Source organism: Schistocerca piceifrons, chromosome 2 (assembly GCF_021461385.2).
Source record: "Schistocerca piceifrons isolate TAMUIC-IGC-003096 chromosome 2, iqSchPice1.1, whole genome shotgun sequence".
Taxonomy (NCBI): Eukaryota; Metazoa; Arthropoda; class Insecta; order Orthoptera; family Acrididae; genus Schistocerca; species Schistocerca piceifrons.
In genome coordinates, this window is record NC_060139.1 from 1,025,914,591 (window position 1) to 1,025,940,574 (window position 25,984).

Genomic DNA, 25,984 nt, shown 5'->3' on the forward strand with positions numbered 1-25,984 from the left:
ACTACATCAGTGACAGATGTTTACGCAATTACACCGTTGGATAACTTCACACTTATGAAACTGTATTTTGTCTGTACTTTGTAAACTGTTCATATTTTTTCGGAATCATTGTGATACTATGAGAGCTTTGAATGATGTATTTGGTATGAGATCATGATTTTTAAAGTACGTTTGAGGCAGCTGACACTTTTGACATGAGCAGAGAATTATTTTAGGCTTAGAAATTATTGGAGGAAGTTACGACGATTTTGAGATTTGACTGAAGTGTTATGATGTTATTATTACGACGACGATGTGTATTATGTTGTTGAGGAATGTTTATTATGCTACGTATTTCTCACGATGAAATATTGAAGAAGTGTCGACGAATATGTATATGTATAATGAGGTAAGGAGTAATGAATAGTGGGTAGGGACTCTTGTCTTGTGAAAAAGGATGTTGGAAACCAAGAATCGTACTTTAAGAGTTATGACATGTGTGAATCATGTGTGAATGTATCACAATGCCACTGAACATTTTTTGGACACTGTTATATTCATAGGATTTTGTTTCTACAGATTTGCAACGCTAATTCTTGACCTGTGAAGTATTTTTATGTGAGACTGTCACTTTAGCGAAAATTGCTGTCGTAAATATTTCCGTACGAAAGTTAAGTGACCACCTGCACGTAATGCGTCGCGGGCACCCAGCTGTGTCAGACGCCTGGAGAAAAAGTCATTAGCGCGTGCCTTTCAGAGCACAGGAAGAAAAAAAAAAAGAAAGGGAAGGCCATTATCCTGGCCATTGTCATTCCTTTAGAGAAAGCATCGCAAAAACGACACGGTCGAACTTGAAAACATATGATTACACTAGCTCTTAATTTACGATATTTACTGAAATGCCTAATAAAATGACAAGAAATATTTTTACATCTGCACACCTGATTATGACAAGCGTCTTTCTATGAGAGTTGAGAGAATTTCTACTAACTTATGAAATGTCACATGACTACTGAATGATATTTTTATGCTTTGCTTTTCATAGTTGCTTATTTCATTTGACATCTGTTTTCCAGCTGTGTTGCAGCATTGCTTTTATAAAATAAAATGCATTTGCTAATGTGAACACTTTCTGTCAACAGATCTATTAAATAATTATTTTATGATCCACATTCTTTAAAAAAGGAGCACTTGGAAAGGAAAGAACAATAAGAAGGAACTAGTAACTGCATTCATAATTTTCTTTTCAAGTAATTGGTAACTTTTTGGTAGAATAACTTCTTGTGGTGCACCACTTTAATTACTTAGACATTAAGATGTGATTATACATTTACCTTATCTGCATTGTTATCTTTAGTGTACTATTTTTTCTACTTGAGTTATGTCATGTTTCGATATAAGCTGCTGTTTGCCAGGCATAGTGCTACTGAACTTTAATTTGTGTTACTCTGCTAAGCCAGATTTATTTTTTTTTTGCTGCACAGTGCCCTATATTAGTTGTAATATTGCAATTGCTTTGGCATTTGTATTTTTGTCATTGATGTTTGTGTTAATTGTTTTGTGCTGCTGCATTGCCTCGTCCCTTAGTTTAGCATCTGAGCTCAGTAGATTTAAGTTAGATTAAGAGGGGGTAGACTATAGAAGAGAATGAGTTGCGATGAATTGGAAGAAATGCATTGAAAAGTTATACAAATAAAAAGGGTACAGAAAACAGGTTTAGGTAGGATTTTCTTGGAAATAAATGTTGAGGTAAGAAATGTGTGAACATACAAATACAGAAAGCATGCTTAGATAGAATTTTTTTGGTGGAAACAAAGGATGAAATAAGAGGAAAGATATATGAAGTTTTGGGTTGGACTGCAGTACCAAATGTTACACTGAAAACGAACCCTGTCCTTTCCTATTGGTGTTATCCCACTATGTGTTTGTGTACCCTTGTGTATTTATTTTCTTCCTGTCTCTGTGTAGTTTCATAGAATTTTTTCTTCTTTTAATATTAAGCTACATTCACTATGATGAGGAATACTGTTATCCTCGAATATAATTGGCATTAATAATATGTTATTTACTTTGTAAAGATGTTTAGACATTATTTACTCTGTTTTGTGTTAACGCTAATGTGTGAAGTTGATGTTTCAAAAGTTATTGTGATCTTTTATGTATGTACTCATGTCATAATTCCTGTAACACTGACGTATATGTCTATTTCTATTCTTTTGTAACGCCTGTTTTACTACAAATGTTATCTGTATTGTTATGTTCTTTAATGATGTATTTTGTACCTTTGTTATTGTATTCTTCTGTTATAAAATTGTAATTGTCACCAGTTCATGATATTATTAACTTGTAAGTTCCATTTCACTGCACACGTTTCTGTTGGTCATAGTATATGGACAATATGTGAGAAGTAGGGACTGATAGTGTTTGCACGTGTGTTGGTAATTCAGCAAGGGACTGGATAACAGCATTGCTGGTTCTAAGGACAATTAAAAGAAAAACTTTCTGAGTGCACAAGTGGTGGTTTATGGACTTGCTATATTCTCTGCAAGAATCTTCGATGGTGATTGTGCACCTGCACAGTCACAACAGATGGCTGCTGGCTATCTCTACAAGGACTACAGTGGGTCTACATCTTTGATGGCCCATCAATACCATTATCTCTACAAGGACTACAGTGGGTCTGCATCTATGATGACCCACCAACGCCATTATTTCTACAAGGACTGCAGTGGGTCTGCACCTCTGGTGGCCCACCAATACCGTAATCTCTACCAGGACTACAGTGGGTCTGTTCTGTGATGACCTACCTACCAATATTCTTCAAAACGTCGAATGACTCTGCTGTGGGTTTGCTCCATTGTGGCCCATTACCTGTCAGCATGTCAAGAGTCAGCACTGTCTTTCCGTTGGAAGGACAACACTACATCTTCAAGACTGCATGGAAATCCACTACTTCTGTGTGTAATTTTTTTTACTAATGAGACAATGTGAAAAAAAACTGTAATTACTATTGTGATGAATGATCAGGACTGTCTTTATGGACTGTGAGAAAATTTTAGCTTTTGACCAACATTGTATCAATAAGTGTGTGCATTGGATATCTTTGTTAGTGTAATTGTGAAAAATTTTATCAAATCATTATTGGCCACTGGCCAAAAACATTTGTAAAATTTTTTGTGGGGAGCATGGGGGCTATGTAAGTAGGTTGTTTATATTTTCTTATTGGCAAAGTTATGTAGCGCTCTATATGAAAATCACTGGCTGTGCTGTGTGCAGTCTGTGGCTAGTTTGCATTGTTGTCTGCCATTGTAGTGTTGGGCAGCGGCAGCTGGATGTGAACAGCGCGTAGCGTTGCGCAGTTGGAGGTGAGCCGCCAGCAGTGGTGGATGTGGGGAGAGAGATGGCGGAGGTTTGCAATTTGTCATGAACTGATATATATATTATGACTTGTGATGATATTAAGGTAAATACATTGTTTGTTCTCTATTAATATCTTTCATTTGCTAACTATCCCTATCAGTAGTTAGTGCCTTCCATAGTTTGAATCTTTTATTTAGCTGGCAGTAGTGGCGCTCGCTGTATTGCAGTAGCTTGAGCAGCGAAGATTTTTGTGAGGTAAGTGATTTGTGAAAGGTATAGTTTAATGTTAGTCAGGGCCATTCTTTTGCAGGGAATTTTGAAAGTCAGATTGCGTTGCGCTAACAAAATATTGTGTGTCAGGTTAAGCACAGCCATATATAAATTGTTCAAAGGGGACGTTTCACAGTATCTGAAATCTCTTCCTTCCTGCTTCCTTTTCCCTTCTACATAACCTTCTAAAGCTGTTTTTATCAGTCCGTCTTTCTTTCTTAATATATCCCCACTCCAATTTATTTTTCTTCTTTTTATTACATCTAGTAACTGTCTTTTTGCTCCCACTCTTCTCAGTTCCTCTTCATTTCTTACTCTGTCCATCCAACTTATTCTTTCCATCCTCCGCTATGTCCACATCTCAAAAGCCTCCAGCCTTTCTGTGTCTTTCTTCCTCATACTCCATGTTTCACCGCCATACAGAAGAACACTCCATACAAAACATTTTATGAGTCTTTTCCTCAGTTCTCTGCCCAGACTGCTGCAGAAAATTCTCCTTTTCTTATGAATTGCCTCTTTTGCCATTGCTATCCTTGTTTTAATTTCTGTGCTGCACTTCCAGTCGGTGTCTATCCTGCTTCCAAGATAGTTAAAATTTTGCACCTGTTCTAATATTTCTCCATTCAGTATAATTTTTATTTCTTTATTTCCTCCTAGCGCCAATACTATTGTTTCTTTTGTGTCAATTTTCATTCCATAATTTTTCCGTTGGCTTCAATGGTGTCCACTAAATCTTGTAATTCTTTTTCCCCTGTGGCTAGAATGACTATGTCATCAGCAAACCTCAAGCACCCTACTCTTCTTCCTCCAATTTCTAGTCCTTTGTCATCTAATGGGCACTGGTCAATCATATTTTCCAAGTAGAGGTTTAAAAGGGTAGGTGGTAGACAACAGCCTTGTCTTACTCCTTTTCCTAGTCCGATCCAGTTTTGACTTTCTCCTCCCACTTTAGCTGAGGCATTAGGACAGCGCACGGAAAAGTGACGTTAATACGCTACGCTAGCAGACCATCGACACAAGTGTCTTTGCTAACAGCACGACACCGCCTCCAGCGCCTCTCCTGGGCTCGTGACCATATCGGTTGGACCCTAGACTATTGGAAAACCTTCGCCTCGTGGCCTGGTCACATGAGTCCCGATTTCATTTGGGAAGAGCTGATAGTAGGGTTCGAAAGTGGCGCAGAGAAGCCATGAACCCAAGTTGTCAACGAGGCACTGTGCAAGCTGGTGGTGGTTTCGTAACGGTGTGGGCTGTGTTTACAAGGAATATACCGGGTCCTCTGGTCCAAGTGGACTGGTCATTGACTGTAAATGGTTATGGTCGGCTACTTGCTCCCAAACAATTTTGATGGATGATACTGCGCCATATCGCCAGGCCACAGCTGTTCGCGATTGGTTTGAAAAACTGTCTGGACAATTCGAGTGAATGTTTCGCCACCCAGATCTCCTGACATGAGTCCCATCGAACATTTATGGGACATTATCGAAAGATCAGTTAGTGCAAAAACTCGTGAATCGGCAATTTCGCAATTGTGGACCGCTCAGTATTTCTGCAGGGGACTTCCAGCGACTTTAGAGTCCATACCATGTCGAATTCCTGCACTACGCCGGGCGAAAGATAGTCGGACACGATATTAGGAGCTACCCCATGACTTCTGTCACTTCAGTGTAAGTACCAGTACCAAAAAAGGCAGGGTCTGACAAGTGTGAATATTACCGAACCAGCAGTTGAACAAGTCATGGCTGCAAAGTAACGACACTAATTATTTACAGGAGAATGAAGTAAAAACTGGTAGAAACCAATCTCGGGGAATACCAGTTTGAGTTATGGAGAAATGTAGGATCACGCGAGGCAATACTGTGACCCTACAATTTATCAACAAAGGTATCTGCGAGGGGCGTTCAATAAGTAATGCAACACATTTTTTCTCAGCCAATTTCAGTTGAAAAAATGCAGAATTTGCTGTGGGACATCGGGGAATTTTACCGCTTCAGCACCAGCATTTTCATGAAAGTGTGATAGATGGCTGCGCTATACGTAGCCTTCAAAATGGCGTCTGTAAAGGAGGTGCGTCCCAAGCAGAGAGCTGTCGTTGAGTATCTTTTGGCGGAAGACCAGGGCATCACAGGTATTGATAGGCGCTTGCAGAATGTCTACGGAGACCTAGCAGTGAACAAAAGCACGGTCACTCGTTGGGCGAGGCGTCTATCATCATCGCAACAAAGTCGCGCAAACCTGTCCGATCTCCCGCGTGCCGGCCGGCTGTGACTCGTGCAATGTTGGGACGTGCGGACACTCTCACTCGAGGTGATAGACGGATCACAATCAGACACCTCGCTGCACAAACAGACGTCTCCGTTGGCAGTGCTGACACAGTCCTCCAAATGGGGTACTGAATGGTGTACGTGCCTGCTGAGTGCCTCGCCGCCTAACAGAAGACCATAAACAGCAACGGAGGACCATCTGCACGGAATTGCTTGCACGTTACGAGGCTAATAGTGACAATTTGCTGTCCAGCATGATCACAGGCAATGAGATATCACTTCGAGGCGCCACACCACCTCTCCTTCGAGGAAAAAGTTCAAAGCCACCCCCTCAGTCAGCAAAGTCATGGCGATGCTCTTCTGAGACTCTGTAGGGGTTATACTGTTTGACGTCCTCCCTCATGGTGCAACTCTGCAGTGTATTGTGCTACCTGCAGCAAATCGGAGAAATGACTTCAGCGGTTTCGTTGCCACAAAAACCTGCGAACGAAGTTCTGCTTGATAACGGAAAGCCTCAAACAAGTCTGCGCGCCCGAGTGGAGCTCAGAAAAATTCATTGGACTGTACTCCCTCATCCACTCTACAACCTGGATTTCCTCCGTGGATGATGGAGGGGAGAGGGGGCGGGCTATCGGTGCAGCAAGACGTTGGTCCCGGCGTCGACTGGTAGATCGGTACCATGGGGTCATACATGTCCTCCCAGTAAGGTGTTGAAAAATAGGGTAGGGGAAATAATATGGTGTACTGGAGTCCTGAGTCAAACCAACCCACTTTTTAAAAAAAAGGGGTTGAATTATTTATAGGAAAGCCTCCTTGCACCTACATCAACACTCCGCATGCCTGCTGACGCTGTGTCGTGGAGGAAACTTCTGGCAAAAATACACTACTGGCCATTAAACTTGCCACACCACCAGACGACGTGCTAAAGACGAGAAATTTAACCGACAGGAAGAAGAGGCTGTGATATGCAAACGATTAGTTTTTCAGAGCATTCACACAAGGTTGGCGCCGGTGGCGACACCTACAGCGTGCTGACATGAGGAAAGTTTCCAACCGATTTCTCATACACAAACAGCAGTTGACCGGCGTTGCCTGGTGGAAACGTTGTTGTGATGCCTCGTGTAAGGAGGAGAAATGCGTACCATCACGTTTCCGACTTTGATAAAGGTCGGATCGTAGCCTATCGCGATTGCGGTTTAGCGTATCATGACATTGCTCCTCGCGTTGGTCGAGATCCAATGACTGTTACCAGAATATGGAATCGGTGGTATCAGGAGGGTAATAAGGAACGCCGTGCTGGATCCCAACGGCCTCGTATCACTAGCAGTCGAGATGACAGGCATCTTATCCGCATGGCTGTAACGGATCGTGCAGCCACGTCTCGATCCCTGAGTCAACAGAAGGGAACGTTTGCAAGACGACAATCATCTGCACCAACAGTTCGACGACGTTTGCAGCAGCATGGCTGCGGTTACCCTTGACGCAGCATCACAGACAGGAGCGCCAGCGATGGTGTACTCAACGACGAACCTGGGTGCGCTAACGGCAAAACGTCATTTTTTCTGATGAATCCAGGTTCTGTTTACAGCATCATGATGGTTGCATCCGTGTTTGGCGACATCGCGGTGAACGCACATTGGAAGCGTGTATTCGTCATTGCCGTAGTGGCGTATCACCGGGCGTGATGGTATGGGGTGCCATCGGTTACACGTCTCGGTCACCTCTTGTTCGCATTGACGGCAGTTTGAACAGTGGACGTTACATTTCAAATGTGTTACGACCCGTGGCTCTACCCTTCATTCGATCCCTGCGAAACCCTACATTTCAGCAGGATAATGCACGACCGCATGTTGCAGGACCTGTACGGGCCTTACTGGATACAGAAAATGTTCAACTGCTGCACTGGCCAGCACTTTCTCCAGATCTCTCACCAACTGAAAACGTCTGGTCAATGGTGGCCTAGCAACTGGTTCGTCACAATACGCCAGTCACTACTCTTGATGAACTGTGGTATCGTGTGGAAGCTGCATGGGAAGCTGTACCTGTACACGCCATCCAAGCTCTGTTTGACTCAATGCCCAGGCGTATCAAGGCCGTTATTACGGTCAGAGGTGGTTGTTCTGGATACTGATTTCTCGGGATCTATGCACCCAAATTGCGTGAAAATGTAATCACACGTCAGTTCTAATATAATATATTCGTCCAATGAATACCCTTTTATCATCTGCACTTCTTCTTGGAGTAGCAATTTTAATGGCCAGTAGTGTAACTGCTCTCCCCTCCCCCTTTCCCTTTTCTATTCTCGAATGGCGCGTGGGTAAGTGTCTGTGTTTAGCTCGAATTTATTGAATTTCGTCGTGGTCATTCCGCGACATGTATCTGAGAGAATGTGATACATTGTCCGTCTCTTTCCGGAAAGTACCCTCTCGAAATTTCAGTGGTAAACCTCTCTGTGAAGCACAACGCCTCTGGTAGCGTCTGCCACCTGAGTTTGTTAGAATCTCTGTAGCGCTTTCACGCCCACTAAACGATCCCGTGACGAAACGCACCCCCTTCGTCGGATTTTTTCGATCTGTTCTGTCGGTGCTACCTCGTAAGGATACCAGATTGATGAACAATGCTCAAAATTCGGTCGAACAAGAGCCTTGTAAGTCACTTCTTTCGTTGATGAGTTACATTTCCTTAAGCTTTTCATTATGAATCTCAGTCTGGCGTTTGATTTCCTACGATTTGTTTCATGTGGTCACTCCGCATGAGGTATCTCTGCACAGTTACAGCTACGTATTTTACGGTATATACTCTTTCCAGCAATTTGTCTTCAGTAGCGTAGTTTCACGTTAGTTGACTTATTTTCCTATGTTTGCGCAATAGTGTCACATTTATTTACGTTCAGGGTCAACTGCTATAGTCTGCACCATTCATCAATCCTTTGCAGGTCATTTTGCAAACTGATGTTGACTTCTGGCGTTGCTGCTTTCTTATAAACAAATAAATAACCGCATCATCTGTGCTCAGTCTTAAAGAGCTTCCTACGCTTTCTGCTGGATCATTTGTATACACTGTAAACAGTTACAGCTCTATCCAACTTCCTTGGGGTACTATAAAGATTGCCTTTGCATAAGTCGATTTTGTTCCGTTAAGAGCGATGTGGTGAGTTCTATCTGCAAGAAAGTTCTGAATTCAGTCACAAATCTGATCCGATACTCGGGGAGCTCGTGTTTTTTTTCCACTAGATGGCAGTGCGGCGATGTCAAATGCCTTCCTGATGTCAAGAAATACATCAAACTGAGAGCCGTTGTCCACAGAGCTATCGATCTCATGGAGGAACAGGGCGAGCTGAATTTCACAAGATTTTTGTTTGCTGTATCCTTATTGAATTTTATGCAGGAGATTTTTCCTTTTCCAAAAACTTTTATAGTTCTTGAGTACAAAACATTTTCCGTAATTCTACAGCAGACTGACGTCAGTGGTACAGGACTATAATTACGTGCATCTGTCCTACGACCCTTTATGGAGAAGGGAATGACGTGCGCTTTTTTCCGATCACTAGGTTGGCAGTTTAGGTGTTTATGTTGGTAACGTCACGTAGCGCTCTGTATGAAAATCACTTGCTGTGCTGTGTGCAATCTGAGACTGGTTGGCATTGTTGGAATATTCGCTATTGTAGTGTTGGGCAGTTGGATGTGAACAGCGCGTAGCGTTGCGCAGTTGGAGGTGAGCCGCCAGCTGTGGTGGATGTGGGAAGAGAGATGGCAGAGTTTTGAGAGCGGATGATCTGGACGTATATCCATCAGAGAGTAAATTTGTAAGATTGGATGTCATGAACTGATATATATATATATATTATGACTTTTGAACACTATTAAGGTAAACACACTGTTTGTTCTCTATCAAAATCTTTCATTTGCTAAGTATGCCTATCAGTAGTTAGTGCCTTCTGTAGTTAGAATCTTTTATTTAGCTGGCAGTATTGGCGCTCGCTGTATTGCAGTAGTTCGAGTAGCGAAGATTTTTGTGAGGTAAGTGATTCATGTAAGGTAAAGGTTATTGTTAGTCAGGGCCATTCTTTTGAAGGGATTATTGAAAGTCAGATTGCGTTGCGCTAAAAATATTGTGTCAGTTTAGTGATGATCAGAATAAGTAGAGAGAGAAATGTCTGAGTACGTTCAGTTTTGCTCAGCTGTTTGAAAATCAAATAACGTAAGGGGTTTACCAGCACAGTAATTCATTAATTTTTTTGAAAAACTGCTGCTAGAAGAGGAGCACGATCTTTCACATAATCTTTGTAGATTCTTACAGGTATCTCATCTGGAGCTGAAGCCTTTCCACTATTAGGCGATTGTAGTTGCTTTTTGTTCCGTCATCGGATAGGGTGAAGGAAAGCATACTTACGTCTACAACATTTGCAAATTTAGAGAAGTATTTTGACGTTGTGAACTGGAATGGGGTCTTTGAAATATTGAAGGTCTCAGGGATAAAATACGAAGAGCGAAAAGTTATTTACAACTTTTACAGAAACCACTATGCCATTTTAAGAGATGAAAAAGAAGGAGTTGTTGAAAGGAAACGAGATATGCTTGTAGCCTATCACGAATGCTGTTCAGTCTAATGGCTGAGCAAACTGTGAAGGAAAACAAAATCTGGGAAAGTAATTAGAGTTCTTCGAGAAGAAATAGAATGTCTGAGGCGTGCTGATGACATTCCAGTTCTATCAGAGGTGTCAAAAGGATTTGGAAGAGCAGTTGAACGGAGTGAACAGTGTCTTGGAAACGGGTTATAAGATGAACATCAACAAAAGTAAAACAGAGATAATGGAATTGAGTCCAATTAAGTCACACAATGATGGAGCTATCAGACAAGCCAAAGGAAATAAGGTGCTAAAAGTAGTCGACGAGTTTTACTACTTGTGCAGTAAAGGAACTGATACTGGCCGCAGCAGAGAGGATATAAAATGCAGAATGACGACACCAAGAAAGGGGTTTCTGAAAAAGAGAAATCTGGTAACAACTAATATAAATTTATGTGTTAGTTGTGAGGATGAGAATACAGATCAGATAATTAATAATATTTCAAAGTAAACAGCATTAGTTCCTCAGGCACTGTCTGGCGTGCGAACAATGGCATTGGTAGCTGAGGTCGTGCGTTTGCTAACTTTTTTTGCGTTACCGTGTGCCTTGCAAGTTCCCAAAACAAAATATGGGACTTCTTGCGGTAAAATTGCCGTGAAGATTGACTTATGGTTCTGTTATTCTAGAACTTTATAATTTTCCATCAGATTGCGCACGAACCTCTGTCATTTCACAGCCGCTTACTTCACTGTTACAACTACTAAAATTAAAAAATAAGACGTAGAGATTAATGAAATATACGAGGGCCGTTCAGAAAGTAACCTCCGGTTGATTTAAAAAAAATACACCAAGTTAAATAAAAATATTTTAATATATACATCTTACAACTACATCTTTGCACTATTTTTCTACATAGTCTCCATAGCGATTGAGGCACTTATCGTATCTCTTCACAAGCTTTGAAATTCCTTCTGCATAAAAATCACCCACTTGTGCCTGGAGCCAGCCTGTGACCGCATCTTTGAGCTCTTCGTCGTCATCAAACCGCTGTGACCCGAGCCATTTCTTCAAATGCATGAAGAGGTGATAATCACTTGGCGCCAGGTCTGGGCTGTAACGTGGATGGTTGATAACGTCCCACTTGAAGGACTCAAGAAGGGCCGTTGTTCTGCGAGCAGAGTGAGGACGGGCGTTATCGTGCAAAAAAACGATACCGGAAGTCAGCATACCACGGCGTTTGTTCTGTATAGCCCGTCGTAACTTTTTTATTGTTTCACAGTACACGTCTTGATTAATGGTCGTACCACGTTCCATGAATTCAACCAACAACACCCCTTTGGCATCCCAAAACACCGTTGCCATCAGTTTTCTGGCAGAAAAATCTTGCGAGGCTTTTCTTGGTTTGGTAGGCGAATTTGAATGTGCCCACATCTTTGATTGTTCTTTTGTCTCAGGGTTCACGTACTTAATCCAGGTTTCGTCACCGGTCACGATTCTGTTTAACAATGGTTCTCCTTCGTCCTCATAACGTGACAGAAAGTCTAATGCAGAGGCCATTCTTTGAGTTTTGTGGTGGTCGGTAAGAATTTTGGGCACCCATCGTGCACAGAACTTACGGTAACCCAATCTTGCTGTCACTATCTCGTACAAGAGAGTCTTAGAAATCTGTGGAAAACCAGTAGACAACTCCGACATTGAGAAACGTCGATTTTCACGAACTTTTGCATCAACTGTCTGAACGAGTTCGTCAGTCACCAATGATGGTCTACCACTCCTCTCTTCATCATGAACGTTTTCTCGTCCACTTTTAAATAAACGTACCCATTCACGGACAACTCCTTCACTCATAACTCTTGGTCCGTACACGGCACAAAGCTCACGATGAATAGCTGCTGCAGAATATCCTTTAGCTGTAAAAAACCTTATGACAGCACGCACTTCACATTTGGCACACATTTCAAACTGCCACAAAAACTAAACTAGCGCAGGTACGACGTTCACTCGACCACGGCTTGATGCCGACTGACCTGTTGAGTGCGTGAACGCACAGATGGCGTCGCTACTCCCTCCACAACCCGCACTGTGACCAATCGGAGGTTACTTTCTGAACCGCCCTCGTATATTCAAGAACTCACATATGCACATAAATTATGAACAGACACTTACATATAAATAATAATTGTTGCTTGGCAGTATATTAATGAGCACGACGATGCGCCTCTTTCAGTCTGCCTATGTTCAGTATGTAACAAAATGTCTGGAGCTGCGGAGGAATGACAAAACGCGTCCGTACAGAAACAGCGCGAGAGGAGTCAGAGCTGAAGTACAATGTTAAAACATTTGCTGTTTTTTCATCGCAACTACTTATTGTTTATCGATAGCGCTTCGTATCACGTCTTTGACAGCGCGAAAAAATTATGTTATCGCTTTCGCGTGCAGATGAGCCCAGAAAGGTTCCTATAAAGGCGACGGCCGATTTCCTCTCCATTCTCCACTAATCCAAGCTTGCGCTCCGTCTCTGATAATTGGTTGGTTGATTTGGGGAAAGGGGACCAAACAGAGAGGTTATCGGTCCCATCGCATTAGGTAAGGATGGGGAAGGAAGACAGACGTGCCCTTTGAAAGGAACCATCCCGGCATTTGCCTGAAGCGATTTAAGGACATCACTGAAAACCTAAACCAGCACGGCCGGACGCGGGTTTTGAACCGTTGTCCTCCAGAATGCGAGACCAGTGTGCTAACCACTGCGCCACCTCGCTCGGTCGTCTCTAATGACCTCATTGTCAACGGGACGTTAAATATTAATCTCCTCCTCGTCCCAGTGAAGGAATTATGCCACAAGAAGGTCTCCGTGTGGTCGTCCAGCCGTACGGATTGTAGGCGGCACAGAACATTTCACTAGGATGAAGAACAATAGTACTGATTACCTGGAAGAACGATATAAGCTTACCAGTAGGGTGGAAAGTAAAAATACGAAGGTCGTCCACAAAGTAAGTTCTGTTTCTATTTCTATCCGCGGCGGCGCTACGATCGCAGTTCCGAGCATGCGCGGCAGTTACTCTAACTCAAGGAGAAGACGTGTACGCCATTTTCAGATCGCTGCTGCCGAAGTGTTATTTGTAGTGCTTCTTTACAATGCCAGCCGTAATCGAATATAGCGCCGTGCCGCGCAATTTCTTAATGGTTTCCCTGTAACCATGGGGCATTGTTTGTTTGACCTCGCAGTAAGAAATCAATCAGCAAATTGCCTTTTCTGTCCCAAGAAACGGTGCACATGATTTTTAGAGGCTTCAGGATTTGCTCAGGCTCAACCTTCGTTGGGGATGAAGTGTGCCTCCATCCACTGATTGCCGATACCCAAGTTTCATCCCCTGTAACTACCCGAGAAAGAAAACTATCGCTTTCTTCGTTGTAAACTTGCGGTTGTGCTTAATCAAATGGTTCAAATGGATCTGAGCACTATGGGACTTAACATCTATGGTCATCAGTCCCCTAGAACTTAGAACTACTTAAACCTAACTAACCGAAGGGCAGCACACAATACCCAGTCATCAGACGGGAAGCGAGAACGCTACCGCACGACAACGAGCTGCGAATTGTGCTTAATCCTCTCTTGAATTGTGTGAACCAGTTCATCAGTAACCACAAACGGGCGTCCGCTTCGTTCTTCATCGTTCACTAGATCACGTCCTTCATTGAACAGTCTGACCCATCTTCTAACCATTGAATCACTCATAGCATTTTGTCCGTAAGCCACGCAGATTTGCCGATGAATTTCCTTTGTTTTAACTTTCTTTGCATTTAGAAAACGAATGACAGATCTGATTCCACACGCGGTGGCATTTTCAATTACGGTTGTCACTATAAAGAAGCACTACAAAGCACACGTCGGCAGTAGCGATCTAAAAATGGCGCACATGTCTTGATAAGTCACAGTAACTGCCGCGCATGCTCGGAACTGCGATCGTAGCGCTGCCGCGGATATAAATAAAAACGGAACTTACTTTGTGGACGACCCTCTATCTTCCTACAAAACATATGCGATCGAGTCGGGAAAGAAGACACTTGTCGTCCAGACGAAAAAGGAGAAACCACATGCCGAGGGCGAGAGATGACGCTTGGCTGCTGTGGGCCTTCCGCCGTACAGTCAAGGCAGGATGCCTAGTTCTGGTCACTACGAGGCACGCCTCGTGCACCGGGTACAAGATGCTACCTAGACGCTGCCACACGTCTGCAGTGCATATTCCAACGCGCCGGTGGCAGCCTAACCACCGCAACAAAGAAAAATAAGAGATCACTGAGGTACAGTATCTATTCAAAAGTATCGGGACACCGTTATGTAATGCGGTACTGAACACAAGACATCATGAGAGGGGGGTCCGCGAGTATGAAAAAATGATGGAGCATATTGTGCTGCCGACCGGAGTGGCCGAGCGGTTCTAGGCGCTACAGTCTGGAACCGCGCGACCGCTACGGTCGCAGGTTCGAATCCTGCCTCGGGCATGGATGTGTGTGATGTCCTTAGGATAGTTAGGTTTAAGTAGTTCTAAGTTCTAGGGGACTGATCACCTGAGAAGTTAAGTCCCGTAGTGCTCAGAGCCATTTGAACCATATTGTGTTGTAAGCAGAAAGCAGTAATAGCAGTGTCCGCCCCCGGGTAGCCGAGTACTCAGCGCGACGGAATATCACACCTACCGGCCTGGGTTCCATTCCCGGCTGGGTCGGAGATTTTCTCCGCTCAGCGACTGGGTGTTGCGTTGTCCTTATCATCATCATTTCATCCCCATCAACAGGCAAGTCGCCGAAGTCCAAAGACTTGCACCAGGCAAACGGTCTACCCGACGGGAGGCCGTAGCCACACGGCATTTCCATTGTTAGTGATAGAAGAACCTGTTGGTCAGCAGAGACCAGTGACTTCGAACGTGGACTGGTCATTCTATGTCACATCAGCTACAGGTCCATCAGGGACATTTGAACCCTTCTAAAGCTACCCGAGTCGGCTGTTGGTGGTGTGATTGTGAACTGGAAACGTGAATCCAAGGGCAAGCGGATCTCATCTACAGATGGACAGGGAGTGTCGGAGTGCAGCTAAAATAGTGGCTGAGCTTAGAGAGTTAAGAAGAATGGAGTGCAGTGGTCGAGAAGCGCCCAGATCGCGAAAAGCCACACATTTGTGTAGTCAGCGCTAAGCGACGCTTGAGATGGTGTGAAGAGAGAGGCCACACACTATACACTGGATGACTGGAAACGTTTGATTTGGAGTAATGAATCACGCTATACCCTCTGGCAATCAGATGAAATGTTTTAGTTTGGCGAATGACTGGAAAACGTCACCTGCCATCACGTGTAGCGCCATCAGTGTAGTACCGAGGAGTTGGTGTTACGACATGGGGCAGATTTTCGTGGCTACGGTGTGATCCCCATAAGGAATCGCTGAATGTGGAAGGATACGAATACATTATACAGCATGTAAAGTACACCAGTGGCAAAAAGCATTCAATACCGTTACTGCGCGATAGTGATGGAAATGTTAGCGATGATGGTGCCACTAAAGCGGAGTTACTAAATACAGTTTTCCGTAATTCCTTCGCGAAAGACGACGTAGTAAATACTCCAGAATTCGAAATCAGAACACCTATTAGCATGAGCGACATAATAGTGGATATCTTAGGTGATGCGAAACAACTCAAATCACTTAAGAAAGGCAAGTCTTCCGGTCCAGATGGTATACCAATCAGGTTCCTTTCAGAGTATGCAGACACAATAGCGCCTTTCTTAGCAATCATATACAACCGCTCATTTGACGAAAGGTCTGTTCCTAAAGACTGGAAAGTAGCACAGGTCATACCAATACTCAAGAAAGGAAATAGGAGTAACCCATTGAATTACATACCCATATCACTGACCTCAATTTGCAGTAGGATTTTTGAGCACATACTGTACTCGAACATTATGAATCACCTTGAAGAAAATGACTTATTGGATGCATAACTAACACGGATTCAGAAAATATCGTTCTTGTGCAACGCAGCTAGCTCTTTATTCCCATGAAGTAATTAGTGCTGTCGACAAGGGATCTCAGATCGATTCCATATTCCTAGATTTCCAGAAGGCTTCTGATACCGTTCCTCACAAGCGAGTGTTAAGCAAGTTGCGTGCATATGGAGTATTGTCTCAGTTGTGTGACTGGATTCGTGATTTACTCTCAGAGAGGTCACAGTTCGTAGTGATAGACGGTAAACCTCGAGTAGAACAGAAGTGATATCCGGCGTTCCGCAAGGTAGTGTCATAGGCCCTTTGCTGTTCCTGATTTATAGAAATGATCTAGGTGATAATCTGAGCAGCCCCCTTATATTGTTTGCAGATGGTGCTGTAATTTATCGTCTAGTAAAATCAGCAGACGATCAATTCCAATTACAAAATGATCTAGAGAAAATTTCTGCTTGGTGCGAAAACTGGTAATTGGCACTTAACAAAGAAAAGTGCGAGGTCATCCACGTGGGTACTAAAAGAAATCCGATAAATTTTGGGTATACGATAAATTGCACAAATCTAAGGGCTGTCAATTCGACTAAACACTTAGAAATTAAAATTACGAGCAACTTAAATTGGAAAGACCACATAGATAATACTGTGGGGAAGGCGAAACAAAGACTGCGCTTTGTTGGCAGAACACTAAGAAAATGCGACGAACCCACCAAAGAGACATCCTACATTACACTTGTCCGTCCGCTGCTGGAATAGTGCTGCGCGGTATGGGATACTCACCAGGTAGGATTGACGGAGGACATCGAAAAAGTGCAAAGAAGGGCAGCTCGTTTCGTGTTATCGCGCAATAGGGGTGAGAGTGTCACTGATATGATACGCGAGTTGGGGTGGCTGTCACTGAAACAAAGGCGGTCTTCCTTGCGGTGAGATCTATTTATGAAATTTCAATCACCAGCTTTCTCTTCCGAATGCGAAAATATTTTGTTGACACCCACCTACGCAAGGAGAAATGATCATCATAATAAAATAAGAGAAATCAGAGCTCGAACGGAAAGATTTAGCTGTCCCTTTTTCCCACGCGCCATTCGAGAGTGGAATGGTAGAAAAGTAGTATGAAAATGGTTTGATGAACCCTCTGCCAGGCACTTAAGTGTGAATTGCAGAGTAACCATGTAGATGTAGATGTAGATTATCTATTACGTACAGTAAAGGAACAGTTGGGAGATGAAATGGATTGGCCTGCCCAGCACCCGTTCTGAACCCAATCCAACATCTTTGAGGTGAGTCAGAATGTCGACTTCACGTCCAACGTCACTACCTTCTCTAGTTTCGGTTCCTGGGCAGTAATGAGCTGCCATTCCGAAAACATTCAGAAACTTCATTGAAAGTACCCTCAGTAAGGAAAAAGTCTTTATAAAAGCGAAGGACTGACACACCCCACACTCGTATTATATTGGGGTGACAAAATTCATGGGATAACGATATGCACATTTTCACTCCGCCCCGTTAGCCGAGTGGTCAGCGTGACGGATTGCCAGCCTACGGGCCCGATTTCGATTCGCGGCTGGGTCGGAGACTTTCTCCGCTCAGGGAGTGGGTGTTGTGTTGTCTTAATCATCATTCCATCCCCATCCGGCGCGCAGGTCGCCCAATGTGGCGTCGAATGTAATAAGACCTGCACCAAGGCGGCCGGACCTGCCCCTAGGGGCCTCCCGGCCAATGACGCCAAAAGCTCATTTCATTTTTTTTTTCCACAAATGCAGATGGGGGTAGTATCGCGTACACAAGGTAGAAAAAGGGCAGTGCATTGGTGGAGCAGTCATCCGTGCTCAGGTGGTTCATGCGAAAAGGTTTCCGGCTTGATTATGGCCGTACCACGGTAATTAACAGACGTTCAACGTGGAATAGTAGTTGGAGCTAGACGCATCTGACATTACGTTTCGGAGCTCGTTAGGGAATTCAGTATTCACAGATCCACAGTGTCAAGAGTGTGCTGAGAGCACCATATTTCAGGCGTTACCTCTCACCACGGACAAAGCAATTGCCGATGGCCTTCGCTTAACGACCGAGAGAAGCGGCGTCATCATAAAGTTGTCAGTGCTAACAGACACGCAACACTGCGTGAAATAACCGCGGAAATCAATGGGGACGTACGACGAACGTATCCGTGCAGCGGAATTTGGCGCTGAGTCGCTATGGCAGCAGTGCTAATGGCACGACATCGCCTGCAGCGCCCTTGCTGGGTTCGTGGCCGTATCAGTTGGACTCTAGACGATTGGAAAAAGTCCCGATTTCAGCTGGTAAGAGCTGATGGTAGGGTTTCAGTGTGGCACAGCGCCTACGAAGCAATGGACCCAACTTGTCAACAAGACGCAGTGCAAGTTGGTAGTGGCTCTACAATGATGTGGGCTGTGTTTACATGCAATGGACTTGGTCCTCTGGTCCATCTAAACCGATCATTGACTGGTAATGGTTAATTTGGCTACTTGGAGACCATATGCAGCCATTCATGGGCTTCATGTTCCCAGACAACGATGGAATTTTTATGGACAGCAATGCGCCTGGTTTGAAGCACATCCTAGACAATTCGAGCGAATGATTTGGCCACTCAGATAGCCCAACATGAGTCCCATCGAATATTTATGGGACGTAATCGAAAGGTCAATTCGTGCTCAAAATCCTACGTCGGCAACACTCTCGCAAGTACGGACGTCTACAGAGGCAGCATGGATCGACACTTCCGCAGGGGGCTTTGAGCGATTTGTTGACCCCATGCCACGCCGAGTCGCTGCACCACGCCTTTTAAAAGAGTGGCCGACACGATATTAGGAGGTGTCCCGCGACTTGTGTCACTTCATCGTAATGTCAACCAGTATGCGTCCAGAAAATTTTTTTTAGATAGTGTAATTAGAGGCGGCACGGCAGTTCAGTTGGGTGAGGAGCGTGAAGAGATTGGGCGTGTGCCTGTTGAAGGAAATGCTCTAGAATTCCCTGTGCTGGTTTAGAAAAATCGTGAAAAAGCTGTGAGGATGTTCCAACGCTCTTGCTCCCGTCTGCGGGTCCCGTGTGTTAAGCGCCGTGCCTTCTTACTCAGCCCCCAGGTTCTTGACGGCTTCACAGACGATGCGGGCGAAGCAACAAGTTGGCACCTGCGCCTCAAGGGGATGCCTTGAGACGTGAAGCAAGCGGAAGAAGCAAGACCCGGACCGGGTACAGTGGTATACCGCCTCCACGAGAGGACTCGCTCATCGTCTGAGGATACAGTTTGCACCTGCTTGTCGTACAGCACGACACAAGTAGTCTAAAACAGCGATGTACGTTTCCTAATTATATAAATTCATAGAGCAAAAAAATTTCATAACCTAACGCCCTTACATGTACAATTCTCAACTATTGTGTGCTAATGACTAAAGTTCCGTAATATTTAATTAAAGCTCGCTGTATTTTAATAATCATCGTAAATGAAAACTGAGACACAGGATGAACAAAAATTCACGCAGTTGGCTGCCACAACGCGATTCCTTGCATAGTAACAGTACACAACCTGTAACAGAATTTCGTCCCGTTTATATTTCGGTAGAAAATTAATGTGGAAGAAAAACAATTCGCCAAGACTGTAATCTCATACACATATAGTCTCATTCAGTACTCCGTTGGCCCGTAACTACATTGGGTGGCGTTTTGCGTTAGAATACTAGTGTTCGATTCCAGGTCTAGATCTATTTTTTTCTTAACCATTGTCCATCAATTACAGCGGATCTTATACAAAACACGTGCAATTATTTAATGCCACCACATCGCTTATCTTATTACTCCGCTCTCAAAGAGATATTTTGCCTCCAAATATTTATCAGTTGTATTCCACGCACTACATCCTACGTAATTTCCGGCCCATTGTCAGCAATGTTCCTTTTTCTTCAGTTACACCACTTCCCACAAAGGAAAAAAAAAATTGCCGATTCCCGGCCTCTCCTCCTTAGCCCATCCCTCCTTGTTTTATCCTAGGTACTTCTCCTGCAACACGCAAATTAAAATGTCTAAGTGTATTGTCTCGCACTACTATTTGAAACCAGTTTCCACTATCTCTTGTTGCCATTAGTTCAGTCGATTACTACCAACTGTCATGCTTATCCTTTTATGTCTATCACATTTCCTTAGGATATTATGTCACCAACAGGACTAGCAACGCGTTTTGCGAGCATGGGAATATTTCATTTCGAAAGAGCGTTGTTCCTCGGGCTTGGAGGGTGCGCGTAGCGGTTCCTCCATCATTGGCTTTCAAATCATGTTCCGAACAGGGTGTGCAGACGCAGACAGTACTGAGTCTAACACAGTGCGACATAAATCTGCCACGCCGCGGTTTTCGTGCAATGATTGCAAAAAGAAGTTAAATACAGAAGAAAGCCACTATTCTCTGGTACGTGTTTTTGATGAGCCTGCAACTTCTAGCATCACTGTTGGAAACTGGTTTCATGAATTTTGATGGGGTTGAGTTCAAAATGGTTCAAATGGCTCTAACCACTATGGTACTTAACATCTGAGGTCATCAGTCTCCTAGACTTAGAACTACGTAAACCTAACTAACCTAAGAACATCACACACATCCATGCCCGAGGCAGGATTCGAACCTGCGATCGTAGCAGCCGCGTGGTTCCAGACTGAAGCGCCTAGAACCGCTCGGTCACCGCGGCCGACTAATGAGTTGGAGGTCTCTTGAAGATCTACCTCGTCCCGGTCACCCAGCAACGGCAGTGACTCAAGAAAACATTGTCACTGTGACGTAAAAGATCGAAGATGATCCTCATTTGGTGTTTTGTGCACTGAAGAAATCTTAAATATTGGACCAGCTGCGACACAGACTATCATTCACGATCATTTAGGCTTAACCAAGAGACGTTCCCGTTGGGTGCCACATTCCCTGACAGAAGCTCAAGAACACACAAGAATGGATAGGTGTCGTTTTGTGCTTGCAAACTTCAGCAAAAGGGCGGTCCAAACGCACATAAAATATCTTCACAATTGACGAAAGATGAGTGTACTATTATAACCCCGAAAAGAAGAGGCAGTCTTCAGTGTCGCGATTTCCAGGTGAGTAACCACACGAAAATTCAGAGAAATAGTAGTTTTGGAAAGAAGGTGGTGACCACTTTCTTCACCAACATGGGTCATTTAACCCCTGTTATCATGCTGCAACCTATTACCACATGGAGATAACAGCACACTCGAAGAGCGGGCACCTTCTTCTGCTTGACCATGATACCTCAGCAGCCTCATCTGCCAGAACAATGGACTTGTTTGCAGAAGGAAAAAGTGCGAGTGTTACCGTACTCACCCTATTCACCTGGCTTGGCTGCGTGTAACTTCCTGCTGTTCCCATTGACAAAGGAAAAAAATTCTGGGCAGTGTTTTCATATTATGAAGAGGCTATCGTGGCATACAATAGTGCCCTAATTTTGGATTGAGACAAAGGAAGGAAAACTGTACAAGTGCTCATGAAGACTATTTTCAAAAGTTGTAACAGTTATATTATAAATATTTTTTTTCAAATTTTTGCTAAAAACATTGGCATAAGAAACTTCCTGGAAGATTAAAACTGTGTACTGGCAGAAGTAAAGCTGTGAGGACGCGTCGTGAGTCGTGTTTGGGTAGCTCAGATGGTAGTGCACTTGCCTGCGTAAGGCAAGTGTCCCGAGTTCGAGTCTCGGTCCGGCACACAGTTTTAATCTGCCACGAAGTTTTATATCAGCGCACACTCCGCTGCAGAGTGAAAATCTTATTTGGTATAAGCCTCGTATGTATGTTTAACATCTCCACATTGACAAGTTTTGTAGTTATTTCTGTCCTATGACGTTTGACTGGCTTCAACTGCTTACTACGCTTCATAAATAGTTCTGACATGTCTGATCAATAATTGTTGTGTTCAACGTTAAAGAAAATTGTAGTTGTAGGATGCGTATCGTTTCAGAATGTATTCTACAGCATAATTGGATAGATCAAAATTAAGAAATTAAAAAACCTAAACCCCGAATCGAACTCTCCAACTCGAGGATCCTAACGCAAAATTCTACCAACTACACTAAATGTGAAAAACGGATGAACAGTACTGAATGAAGATATCTGTCGTACATGGAATTACATTGTTGCCAAATTCACTTTCTTTGAAGTCGAATTTCTACCGAAAATACGAACAGAACAAAATTTCGTTAGACCTTTCTGTAGTGTTAGTGAGCAAGGCATTGCGCTGCGGCGAATGTCTGTGCGAATTTGGTTCATCCTGTAGACTCTAACTTTATGTGCGTTTCAAGTAGTACTTCTGAAAGTAGTGGCAAGGATTTTGTCTCATGCGATTTTACTGATTCTTATTGATTAGAACCATTAAATTTCAAAAATAGCAGTCAAAGAATCAGGCAACCGTCGCTTATTTTCGATGGTTGCCGGAGAGAGTTTCGAAGCTATACAAATTCAAATTGCTGGTACTCAATTCGTTGCAGAAATCTACGATCAGTTGGTGATCATATTCAGTATTCCAGAATGAATCTCTTCCCTCTGCAACACTGTTTTGTAACTTACCTGTAGATTAAAACTATACGCTGGAACCCTCGGACGGAGTCCCTGTCCGCCACAGTGTTTTAATCTGCCAGGAATAGTTTTATTCGGCATTATTTTTTAGTACTTACCATCGTTTCTCGATGATCTCACTAATTTTCAACGTAGCGCGGAAACTGAATGTTAGATTCTTTGCGGCACAGCTGCAACAGTCTGCTTTTCAAGGAAACTTGATTTTTGGGCATAACGCAGATTAGCAGGCGAAAATACATTGAAAATTTTGTATTACTCAATACTTTTTCGGAATATTTTGTTCCTTGCGAATGATGAATTCATCCATAAACATCAAAACATATCATAGGAATTTGATTTTATAATAAAAATTTACAATTATTAAAAGTTCTCATGATCATAGAAACCGATGCTGCCGTATTGCAGAAGCTGAAACATATGAAAATACTATTTACCTTCGAGGTTATTCTAACTAGTGTCCTGCATCAGGTGCAACCTTCATCACCTGTTGCGAGCTGTAAGGTTTTAATATCTGTTATATTCGCTATATGATTTCAGCTGCAAAACAATGCACATGCAAGTGTAGATTACACCGTATTATTATAGTAAGCTTTTATTGATCAAGTTTTATCGAGTTTCCGACACTGGGTGATGCAGTGTACCACACTATTTTTTGAGATAATCATTCAGTTGCTATGAAGAACTGCATATTCATTTCCAACTAACTGCCAACCAAACATCAACTTCTTGGTGCGACAGTCAATTGACAATCACTGTCGCACTTGTTCATGGTTGTCAAAGCATTGTTTCGCAGGTATTGTACTCTACGCTGGACACATATAAAGTTCACAAAAATGAATTAAGCATGTCCTGTGCTGTTTGACTACGTTATTGTGAATGATAATAAAGCCTTCATTTAACTTCTCACGCGTCTCACAGCTAGATCTGAAAGGTGTCGTAGTATATACGAGAGGAGCGAACTGCAATCTTTCAGTAGGAGTACATTTCTGTTGTCATTCGATCGAAAAATTTAAGGTTAGAATGAGACCGGTGTTTACAGAGAGTAAGCAGTCGCTTCGAAGAAAAAAAAGCTTCCTATGGCCTTGGTATGACATTGTAATATCATTATCGCTAAAGGTTTCTGTCATAGAAAAATCAAGTCCGCTTTAAAGCCTATGCTGAAGACCAAAAAAGTAGGAAAGACTGCAATTTCCCCTCCTTTAATTTCCTACTCCGTTCGCACACACGTATCCTATTCCAAGTATCTAGCAGAACTACAGATAATTATTGTTGTGAGTGCCTGTTGCGTAACGCGTGTTAAGTACAATATTGCGGTGTGCACCTCTCGTTTTTATTCCTAATAAAATAAAATAATGATAAACTAAGGATGAAAGTAGAGCTTTGCAATATTTTATGAAAAAATATGAAGTATGGAATTGATTATTGGATTATTTCATCTTAATAATATGATTTACCATCTCGCTTCAAAGTTTTACATTTAGCTGTACCAGAAAGCTTTCCCTCTTCTTCTTCTGCTTTCTCTCTCTCTCTCTCTCTCTCTCTCTCTCTCTATCTCTCTTTCATTTTTCCTTTACACGCTTTACGCAACAAAGTCTTTTATTGTTATACAACAGGAGGTCTGAGAATATGTTACCTCGTCAAGGAACAGAGTGTTGTAAAATTTTATGACAGTACCAATAGAAAGTGGGTGATCTGGAACATTCGAGTGTTAAGACTTTGTTAATTCCACATGCTGATGGAAAATCAACGAAAAAACGCAGTTGCTAATTAATTTCCTCACACACGCGTTAGAATATTCACCCAGCTCAAGTTAAAAGTTTCAATCAGTGTGAGAAATATGTTACTTTTCCTGATGTTAGTGAAACAACCACCACAGCTGTGTTGATACACGTTTATTAAGTCACGACCGATTTCGTTGAAAAGAACATCGCCAACTTACGTTGCGAACGATCTTGATAAGAAATCATCACAGAGTTTTGCCAGTATCATGATCAAGAAGTCAATCATCTTACGTAACATTAAAGGGAAACTCTAAAGCATGACTGTCACATAAAAACTCCGTCGACCGCCTGGAATAACCAAGCCGAGCAGTCAGTGCGAGCAACATGGCATGCTGTGTACGCCAAACCTGTCATGACAAGATAAGTGTATTTCACTTCAGCTGTGATGGTTTCTTATCAATATAAACAAGATCAGCTGTGGAGCTCAAGATGATCGAAATTGTGTAATTTATATCATTACAGCGTTTTTGTTATATGAGCACAGTGGCGGCTCTTTAAAAATGTGACGGGTTTTCCGGTGGTGGCGCTGCGTGGCGCGGCTCTGCGCTGAGCGTCGCCTACCTGTTCATAGCCGTGCGCTCACAGCGGGTAGCAGCGACAGTGGTAGCAGTGGTATGGGCAGTGCGCGCCGCTCGGAGTCCAGCAGACCAGTGAGGGAGCAGCGGCCGCCGCCTCCGCCTTCCAGCGGCTACGCCAGCGCCGCCTCCGCCCCCGCGGCCGCTCCAGAAAATCGTTACGGGGCGGCCGCCGCCCACATCCGCCTCCGCCGCCGCCGCCGGGCGAGTCCACCTCCTCGCCGGGGGCGCAGGACACCGCACAGCTGGTGGGCACAATCGATTACCCCCGTGACAAGTTCACCCTGGTCAGTGCCTCTGCTGGAATGTTCATGCGCACAACGGCGCACCGCTCTATACGACGTTTTTTTTCACACAAAGGGCATTCAGAAGGCTTTTCTCGTGAATTCATGGGCCGTTTGCTCCACACTTCAGTAGTTGTTATCGTTCCAGGCGTTTTTCTCGATGTGCCAGCAGGGAGAGGGGGGGTGAAGGGGATAGGTCGCTGCAATGAAAAGGGAACGTTGTGAGGTGGGGTTCCTGACATACTGCCAGCCGCTGTGGTCGAGCTGTTCTAGGCGCTTCAGTCCAGAACCGCGCTGCTGCTACGGTCGCAGGTTCGAATCCTGTCTCGGGCATGG

General features: G+C 43.6%; 1 protein-coding gene across 2 annotated transcripts in view; it reads right to left on the minus strand.

Annotated features, from left to right (window-relative positions):
- LOC124777312 overlaps window positions 1-25,466 on the minus strand; it is a 259,203-nt gene extending 233,737 nt beyond the window's left edge. For both annotated transcript variants that reach the window (XM_047252668.1, XM_047252666.1), the window contains exon 1: window positions 25,351-25,466. In XM_047252668.1, coding sequence (XP_047108624.1) covers window positions 25,351-25,358 — 8 coding nt within the window. In that variant the 5' untranslated portion in view covers window positions 25,359-25,466. The remainder of the gene's footprint in view (window positions 1-25,350) is intronic.
- Window positions 25,467-25,984: the final 518 nt, after the last annotated feature.